The sequence below is a fragment of the Papilio polytes genome, unplaced genomic scaffold (assembly GCF_000836215.1).
Source record: "Papilio polytes unplaced genomic scaffold, Ppol_1.0 DF823835.1, whole genome shotgun sequence".
Taxonomy (NCBI): Eukaryota; Metazoa; Arthropoda; class Insecta; order Lepidoptera; family Papilionidae; genus Papilio; species Papilio polytes.
Window position 1 is genome coordinate 639,953 of NW_013525369.1, and position 10,418 is coordinate 650,370.

A 10,418-nucleotide genomic window follows, 5' to 3' on the forward strand; every position below is an offset into this window, starting at 1 on the left:
TGTGATTTTCGATTTTTCGAATTTTCATATGTACATAATTTACCCGACGTTCTTACGGTGAAGGAAAACATCGTGATGCCTGCACATATCGCCGAAGAAATTCGAAGATATGTGTGAAGTTAACCAACCCGCACTTGGCCAGCGTGGTTGACTCTGGCGTAGTCATCCCTTAATAGGGTAGGCTCCGAGCCCCTCGGTGGGGACGTGTAGTGAGCTGATGATGATAGTGATGATGATGAAACAATTGTGCGATAATTTAGTAAAAGGTGTATGCGCTTTAAATTAGTAATTCACATTATTATTTGTAAATTAAATTTCGAAGTATTTAACACTATACGGTACCAAAAACGTATTGAAAATACAACATCCTTTCAATACTTTAAAAATATGTTTCAAACTCAACGTAGTCAGGCTTACCGCGTGTCAGATTTATTGAGTTACTGCAAACGTTGCTTCTCCTACTTATTGATCTATTTCATTTTAGTGAACAGGTGGAATGAAAGAACTTTGTAAGAAGACTTTGCCAGAATATTTTCTTGGCATATTTTTAAAATAATAATATGGTGGGGTACACCGATAAAGGTTGACCTATATTTGAAAATAATAAAGTAAACAGAGACACAGCGATTGTAGTTCTGAAAAAAATGACAGACTCTGTACAAGGATAAATACGTCGCCACCGACAACTGTTGTGCTTGTATAAGTAAATATACAAGTACATTAAAAAAAAGGGACCTCACTAGTGTTATAAGGATTATCAACCAAAAAAAAGAGAAGAAAAAAAAACTATTTAAAAAAAGAGTACGGGCCAAGAGTCTGTAGAAGTTGATATAAAAAAAAAATAATAAAGTAAGGATGGACTGTGTGAAAGACGATATACTTAAAGGAGTGAGTTCAGATATAACGGGTGTTAGAGATGTACGGAAGAGTACAAACTCTACCAACCTCTTAAGGAACAAGGGTAGGTTGATGGTAAGTTTTCTGTATTTAGCAGTATTTTAAATAGTGACTTTATTAAAATGTTAAAACAAGTATAATTGCTATTATTAAATAATCTAGATTCATAATTTAATGGAAATGTAAAGAGAGTACATTTTTATTAAAAAAAAACTTCGTCGGGGAAACTAAAGAATGGAACCGTGAACCTTTTGAAGTATGACATTGATGAATAGTGGTTTCTGAGCAAAATAATGATAATGAAAGTGTACTTTGAACAAAATTATATCATTAAATGAGATTGTAGGATAAACCGTAAGATCTTTTGTTTTCGGTAGTAATAAAATTTATAACTAAATGGATTTGACAATGGACGCATAGGAAGGGGAAATGTCCTCTTTATGTGCGTCTCCTCCGTCAATTATTAAATAACTTTCATTTTAGACTAGCTATCGCCCGCGACTCCGTCCGCGTGAAATTAAAAAAAACAAAAGTGAGTAGCCTATATGTTCTTCCACGCTATCTTCTACATCTATGACAAATTTCAACAAAATCGGTTCAGCCGTTTAGGCTACAAACTCTAACATCCATCCATCCATCCATCCATCTAAACTTTCGCATTTTTTAATGTTAGTATGATAATAATAAAGTTTATATCTATACTAACATACTATAAAGGAAATATATGTATTTTTGTAAATAGCTCAAAATCTACTGAACCGATTTAAAAAAATTCCATCGCTATTAAAAAGCTATGTCATAACTGGGTATATTTTTAATCTTCTTTTTATTTCATGGCGATGAAGTCGCGAACAAAAGGTAGTGCATGATATTTCAACAGACTTTTATTTATTTTCATAAACACTGGACTATTCAAACTGACAATTTCTTTACATTAAAATATACCTATTTGCTTAAAATATCGCAAGAAAAGAATGAGGTGAGTCATATTTTTTTTCACAAAAATACATAAAAAAACTGTTTAAAAAAGTATATTATAAGAATAAATTGTTACAACAAAGTCCATTGGAAAATATTTCATAGAATTAAAGGGGAGTGAAAAAAAAAATAAAAACACTTTCAACCAGTATTTTGCTGAGAGTGCTAATCTCGACATATCAAAGAGGTGTCAATCAAACAATTATAGTACAAAAGAACACTTGTTCTGTTCACATAAATTTACAAATTTGATTTTTTTGTTCATATACATTTTGACTCGTAGTACACTTCATAACACATTCGAATTGGACGAAAAAAATTAACAACTAGTACTAATTTCTTAGTATTTTGTTTTAGATGAATGCAAATGTACAGCAAATGTATAAAATTAAAAAAATAATACGGGTATTCAATATGTTTGTTACATATTATATAAACCCAAAAACTATTGACACTGAGTTAAAAATCTTTCATTATTAAAATGCTGCACTATGCATAATTGACATAGGTTGTTATTAAGAATGCTATGAAATGTTATTAAATAAATATTCATACGTGCGAAACCTGGTCGCTATTGTTGTATAAAAATTTACTAATATTCAGTGACGGTTTTAGGGTAGGTCGAGGTGGGGCGACTGCCCAGGGCGCCCAAATGCTCCCTTCAAATCTTTTTTCTTACACATTTGTAATGAAGTATAGGGCGTGTAAATCTCGCCCCAGCTAGTAAAGCTGAAACCGGCCCTACTAAGATTTTTTTCTATGAGAGATAAAACTTTTAAAATAAAAGTTGAAATCACTTTTCCACTCGACTGTACCGATATTTGTGTATAAAAGAAAATCAAATCTATGCTTTTAAATCATTCTATACTATCAGTCAAGCATGGACGAAACATTTCAAACCTTTAATAGAGTCCTTTGTTTTGCTGGAATTTCTTTTTTCTCTAAAACCAATCAATTATCAAAGAGATGGTTGTTATTTCAAATTTTCAATTTCATTCTTGGTTTTTTAACGGTCGCTTTCACCTCTGGATTTATGATAGTTCATTTTAATAATATGCTTCTCTTTATCCAAGGCGCTTGTATTTGGACGACTGGCGTGATTATGTTCACTTCTTTAGGAGTATGTTTGCTATTTCGAGGAAAATTCCTGATCTTTCTTAACGAGATGGTTTTCAAAGATTCTGTATTAGATATGCCTTTGATTGTTTATGCTTTGGAAAGTAATAGAACTGGTCGATTGAGAGAATTGAAAGATTTAGTTCTAGAGTCTGAAGAAAAGTTTCTAAGATTTGCAAGAGTTTTGTTAAAAACATACATTATCATTGCAACAGTCTGCGTAACGCTTTATTTGTGCTGTGCCATTTATCAGATGATCAATTCGAATGATAATACTTTAAGATTGTTAGGTTAGTACTTCATACTGTTTCAAATCATCATCATCATCACCAACTCATTGTATGTACGTCGCCACTGTGGGGCTCGGTGCATACCCTAAGTTAGGGTGACTTTAACAGTGGTAGTGCCCGCTTTAACATCTTAGCACGAATGGGCCGGCACGCCCGGTGTAATACCACGACCACACAGAAGACAGGCGTGAAATGGGAGCAATTCCGTGTTTCGTCTGATGAGTGTCTTGCCGGAGGCCTAATTTAAGTCCTTTTCTCTTTACCACCCCTTTCTTATAAGGGGAGGTTGGGAGGAGGAAGTGGATTTGACGGTGGAGGAGATGCGTAGGAAGGGGAAATATCCTCTTTATGTGCGTCTCCTCCTCCGTCGTGTAAGGGTAGGCAACGCATCTGCAATTGCGGATGTCTATGGGCAGCGGTCGTTTCGTCATTTTGGCGATTTCAGGTGGTCGCTTGCTCGTTTGCCACCTTATGTTATATAAAAAAAAAGACTAGGCTATAGTCAACCACCCTGACCCACTGTCATTTGTTTCTGTTTCATAAATTTAAACTTAATTCATATACGAGTATTTACTTAGGGTAGACTGCGAGCTCCTCAGTATGAACGTATGATTATGTTTTGAACTTCACTCAATCCGTTAGTTAAGTAAAAGTATTAAGATGTAGGTGCAACTTATAGATTTTCCTTTTACAGCTTTTGATATGTGGTTCCCTTGGAGTTTAGAAAACTTCTACGTGTACGTGGCTACATTTATATTTCACGCTTATGCTGGTTACTTATGTTGTATTGGTAAGTTGAAAATATTTTACTTTAGTAGAATTGAAATACTGAAATCCTCAGCGGAAGTCGGATAAATGTCCCCTGTTAATATTTTTAAAAATTAGAAGAGTTAAGTACAAATCCTAAATTGATTTGCCAAAACATGAAATTTGAGGTGTGATTTAATTCGGATTCTTCTCCAATTCTTCGTAGATTCATCTTTAGTATAAGTCATCATCATTACTGATCTGTACGATTGTTGAAGCTACTAATTTCCTGTTACGTTTATGGTCTTACTTGGTTATGTATGTTTTAGCAAATCCTGGCCTACAATCTACAATAATACTTTTAGTAGGTCAAACGATACGCCAGTTAAGGATCATTACGTTTATTTTACAAAATTTGAATGAACTGTCAATAGAGTTGGCAGATAACAAGGAGAACTGGCAATACTGTTGCACTGAAATTTTATCAGAATGTTTCAAACATTATGTTAAAATAAAAAGGTTTGTAGTATAATTACTGTGTAAAGATAATGCACTACCCGCTATTAAGTGTTGATGGATGTTTGTCACCACATATCTTCAAAACGGCTTAACGAATATAGATGAAATTTTACACAGATGTAGAACATAGTCTGGAAGAACATTAGTAGGTACTAAGCGATTTTTTAAAAAAATCTGTTAATCAATATTTGTTATAATTGTTGTTTTTGATGATCATGTAGATAAAATGATAACTTACTTTTGGATCATCATCATTAACTTGCCCTTATCCCTTATAGAGGGTCTGCATAGTATGTGCTTCTCTTCCATACATTTCTATCAGCTGTCATATCAAAATCCACTTCCTTCTTAAGCATATCCTCCTTCACACAATACATCAATTCTTTCTTCGGTCTTCTACCTTTCTAGCCATCCGCATTCATTTTAACACTTTCTGGTTTATGTCCCCATCGTCTCGTCTCATAACATGTCCATACGCTAACCTTTTGCCTCTCAATTTCTCCTGCACTGGCGCTACTTTCAAATTTCCTCTAATATACACATTCTTGTCGTTATTTACTTTGGATCATTATCAAATTATACTTGTAGATACTAGACTATCTCGGTTCTTTTCCTCGATTTATAGAACAGAATTATGAACTTATTCTGCACGAATCTTACATAATGGTTGGAATCCATTACATTTCGTTTCTTTTATCTTTAATGTTGATATGTTTCACGTATTTTCAGATTTACAAACCGTCTCAATGTTGTATGTCGGCCATTTTATCTGACGTTAATACTCGTTGCAATGATGCTAGTTTGTATGTGTACTGTGAAAATAGCTATTTCCGTAAGTATAGTTCTTATTCGTCTTTTAATAATTATAAATTCAAGATATCATTACAAAGTGTGAGAGTAACATCGTCTTTTATTTTAACAAGCAAACGACCAAAATTCGTTATAATAGCGAAACAGTCGCTGATTATACATCAGCAATAGCAGAAACTTTTCCTTACCTCTAATCGATGGGTGAGGAGACGCACAAAATATTGAAAAAAAGGTTAAACAAAACTCTAAACCAGATATTAATTTGAAAATTTTATTTGAGATGTAACTTTTTAATATCTTCTTTTTTTTCTAGAGCAAATTTTCTGCAGACACAATGAAATATTATGTACACAACCTTTATTTTATTCTTGCTGTTTTAATGATATGCTTACTTGGCCAACAAGTAGAAAATGAGGTACATATTACATTGTGCTTTTTATAAAAATACTTTCACAAGAAAATACAACGCACATTTACATAAGTTAAACTATAATAAAAACAGCTTTCAAAAAGTCGCAATAACAAGATATAGTCATCTCTTTCTTTCTCTTAAAATTGTTAATAACAAAATGTATTTGTACAGATATTTAACAGTATACCCACGAAATAAATGAACAAATTTAATGATTTCAGTGTGAAAATTTGGAATCGGCAGTCACAGAGAAATGGTATCTATTTGATAGAAAACATAAAACTAGCGTTTTAATTTTCAAAATGGCTGTTAGTAAAGGAATGCCGATTTACATTTTCGGATCAATTACAATATCATTACCAACTTTTACTTGGGTAAGATATCATCTATATAATAAAGCGTAAACACACTTCTTTGTTGCCTAAGATGTCAGCAATTACTTAATTTCATATTTTTGAATTATTCTTTTCTTAATAAAAAGCCCCACACTTACGTCACGCCTTAGACTATATATTATCACGCCTTTAAACTTAGGTGGTAAATATTTTGGACAAAAACCCTAATGTGGGAAAGAGACCATAAGTTGCTGCCAACATCAAGAAAGTAAGATTGTCAAGGTTTGTTATATCATGTCATTTTGACATTTGCTATTGATAATTTCACAAATGTAAATAATAAAATAAAATTTTCATAATTTCATGCGGATGAAGCCGCACGGGAACAGCTAGTCTATTCTAATATTATAAAGATGGAATATTTATATGTATTGAGATGACTTAAAAACTACTGGGCAGATTTCAAAAATTCTATCACCATTAAAAAGCTACATTCATCATCATCATCTCCTTATCCTACTCCCGTAGGGTCGGCGCAACAGGTTTTTGTCCTCCACATAACTCTATCATACGTCATCTCAGTCATCACTCCCTTTTTGATCATGTCACCTTTTACACAATCCATCCATCTCTTTCTAGGTCTACCTCTACCGATGTACCCTTCCACACTCATAACTAACGTTCTCCTTATAACATGCGATTCATCCATCCATCCATCTGATTAAAAAGCTACATTATCAGTGAGTAATATTGAGTGCTTTTTATTATTTCTAATTGCACACGAATGAAGTTTAGAGTGACAGCCAGTGTTATAATAGCTGTTGCCCGCGACTCCGCTCTTTCGAAATACGAGTAACACTATTATAGTATTGAATCGGAAGTTCATAGTTAGTAGTATAGTAGTTAAGTACTTGAGTAATATATGCTTATTAAATGTTTGTTTTGTTTTCAGTTTGTTAAAACTGGCATGTCATTTTTCACATTAGTGATGTCAGTATTAGAAGGATGAATAAAATACGTACTTGAAGATTCCAAAAACTAACCACAACGTAATAGATGTTTACGCCGCAAAGTTTAAAACATAAATGCTGTTGCCTGCGACGTCATCTACGCAACATTAAGATAAAAAAGTAGCCTATATGTCCGTCTATGTTAGCTACCCTTCAATGAAAGTCCGTTCGAAATTGGCCCAGCCGTTTCGGAGATTATCCGGAACAAACGCCTCTTTCGGACAGACAGACAGACAGACACACAGATAGACAGGCAAAAAAAATTAAAGAAAATTTTTGTTATCAGCAACCCCTCTGCATCATCTTCCTGAAATCTGAACACTCGCAATTTTATTACGAGTATATATTTATTATCATCCTTTGTTATAGAAATAATTAAATTGATTAGATAAAAAGCGGTGGTGGTTAGAGTGAATAAATTTATTATTTGTTTTTCACATTCCCTAAGTTGATTCTCGTAATCAGGAAATTGAAGTTCCGGTGTATCTAACAAAAATAATTATTAGGCAGCAACACAAATTAATTCTACCATAGATAAAAAAAAATATTCCAACATCAGGTGAGATAGTGATATAGTACTATTAAGTGTTCAATTGTAAAAAAAATGGCAACCATTAGAGAGCGCCCACATTGACTAAACCATCGCATAACAGTTCAGTCGCTTTGATTATGAGCTCATATGGGCGTGCGCACACTACTCGATTAGTTATGCAAATAAACAGTTGAATTAGCTGCGAAACAATCGACAATCGCACAACAGTTGTGCGATACTTTACCATAGTTAATGGTTTGCCCGCTCTCATACAAGTAAAACGTACACATTTAATTAGATAACAAAAAAAAACACGACTCTTGTCTTCTCCACTTTTCTAACAACACAAATTATAAAACACGCTCCAAAAGGTTTACGAACAGATAAAAAAATGTAATATATTACGGCTATAAATTTACCCTCGCGTATGTAGATGTCACAAAAGCGTACTCTTTAACATCGTTATTTAATTTATTCAATTTATTTATTCCAGTTAATTATAAAAAAACTAGTAGTGAAACAAAAAAAAAGCAAGTAGCCTATGTGTTCTTCCAGACTATGTTTTAAATCCAAAAATCATTGAGATCCGTTCAACAGTTTAGGCTACGCACTAACGAACATTAATTAATTTAAACTTTCGCATTATAATAATCATACTTATTACAAAATGCGAAAGTTTAGATGGATAGATGTCTATTAGAGTTTGTAGCCTAGACGGCTGAACGCATCTCGATGAAATTTGGTATAGACATAAAGGATAGTCTGGAAGAACAGATGGGCTACTCATTTTTTTTAAATCCACTCTGACGGAGTCGCGGGTGATACCTACCTTATAACATTAGTAAGATAAACTTCAAGGCTAATTATTTTCATATGTTATTACGACTCAAATTCGTTGTGTGGCAAAATTTAAATCTAAATAATGAGGCCTGGGATAAACTATTACGCCTTTGAACGAATCTATTCGCTTCTACATGTCCTGTATTTATCTCGAGGTTGCGATTGTCGCTTGTTTCGCAGCCAATTCAACTGTTTACTTGCATAACTAAAAATCGAGTTGTGTGAACCTCCAGATAAAAGGAAAGTTTAGTCAAAGGTGTGCACAAGATCTTAATGTGAGTTAATCAACGGTAGTACACAGTATACAATGTAACTTATAATTTATAATAGTTTGGTTAGGAATTGTAGCAGTTTGCGGTGGACATGAATTGATTTAGAGCGCTCCTTGTCGCGTGCAGTGTGCCACCAATTAGCAACCAGTCCCGCTTCTTGTGGTCACTAAATTGTACAATGTTCTTGCATAATTCTAATGTTATCTTAAAATTTATCAACATTAACTGCGATACTTTTAATGGATGATCAAGAAGTTCCTTAGTGTATTCTCCTCCATTAAAATAATCTTAGAGACGATCAAAAGATTCGTAGTGCGATAGTTAAAAGTATATTTTGCACCATCATTGCAAAGAGAACATAGCGCGACACACGCTGATTAGATAGAATGGATTAAACTGCGACGAGCTCTATGTACAGTATTGGAGGTTGACCTCTCACTGTTACAGTAAGCTATTATCACGAGCGAGAGGTCTTGCATCGCTGGTTGTGGCCCGTTGCAAAGAGGTAGCAAAAAGTTTTTAGAACTACGCCTATAAGGAATCTACTAGGTCCTCTTGGGACTCACATGAGAAAATAAAAAAATGTTCCAAGTGATCTTGTATTTAGTGTAGCTGTTCCAACCTTTACGAAATTACTTTCTTTAACATAAGTATTATTTCGTGAAAACTTGCTAAATTAAAAGAAGTGCAACATAAATAAAACTGGCTTACTTTTGTCTTTTACGCCTTAGATCAAAAAAATACTACAGCGTCGGGAAATAAGGAAAGAAATAAGTTTTCGCCTCAAGAAATTATTACTTTCGGCAACATTTAACTGAAACCACAAATAAAAAGGACAAAACAAGACTATGGTAAGAATGTGTTTATTTTATAAGGAAGCAAAAATGATAAATGAATGAACGAAAAAAAAGTATATCGTAAAAAAATAGAACCTTAATAATTAATTAACTATTATATAAAAGTAACATAGAGTTTAATAAATAGGTGGAGAATTAGAACCTTTGTTGAGATTTGATTATTCACTCCTAGACTATCAGGTAACGATTTCAAAAATTCTTTCTATTAGAAAGCTAAATTATCACTGAGTAACGTAGCCTACATACTAAATGGGACATTAAAGGGAAGGCTATTGAAAAGATATAAGACGATTCAGTACGAACCAAGCAAAAGGCCGAATTTTTTTTTTTTATAACACAAGGTGGCAAACGAGCAAGCGGCCAGCTGAATCCGCCAAAATGGTGAAGCGACCGCTGCCCATAGACATTCGCAATTGCAAATGCGTTGCCTACCCTTATCCGACAGAGAAGGAGATGCACATAAAGAGGATATTTACCCTACCTATGTATCTCCTCCTCTGTCAAATCCACTTTCCCTTCCCATCCTCTCCTCATAAGAAAAGGGCGGTAAAGAAAAAGGGACTTAAATTAGGCCTCCACCACCACACTCATCAGACGAAACACGAAATTGCTTCCACTTCACGCCTGTCTTCTGTGTGGTCGTGGTATTACACCGGGCGTGCCGGCCCATTCGTGCTAAGCGGGCACTACCACTGTTAAGTCTAATTTTGAAAATTAAGGATTTCTAGTTTATACTAATATTATAAAGAGGAAAGAGTTTTATTTTTGTAAATTTAAATAACTCAAAAACATCTCGTTCGATT

The 10,418-nt window shown here is 33.8% G+C and overlaps 1 protein-coding gene across 1 annotated transcript; it reads left to right on the forward strand.

The window, feature by feature from the left end:
- The first annotated feature begins 2,755 nt into the window (after window positions 1-2,755).
- Window positions 2,756-7,113, forward strand: LOC106103196. Its single transcript, XM_013282885.1, has 7 exons — window positions 2,756-3,281; window positions 3,976-4,071; window positions 4,358-4,547; window positions 5,277-5,379; window positions 5,671-5,772; window positions 5,991-6,143; window positions 7,057-7,113. The coding sequence occupies exons 1-7, from the start codon at window positions 2,756-2,758 to the stop codon at window positions 7,111-7,113; spliced, it is 1,227 nt and encodes a 408-aa protein (XP_013138339.1).
- The last annotated feature ends 3,305 nt before the right edge of the window (window positions 7,114-10,418 follow it).

Excerpts from the sequence above, each read along its gene's own strand:
- LOC106103196 (XM_013282885.1), top strand. The coding sequence starts at position 2,756 with ATGGACGAAACATTTCAAACCTTTAATAGAGTCCTTTGTTTTGCTGGA. Across the intron at positions 5,773-5,990 it reads GCCAACAAGTAGAAAATGAG|TGTGAAAATTTGGAATCGGC; the intron begins GTACATATTACA and ends TAATGATTTCAG. Across the intron at positions 6,144-7,056 it reads CATTACCAACTTTTACTTGG|TTTGTTAAAACTGGCATGTC; the intron begins GTAAGATATCAT and ends TTTTGTTTTCAG.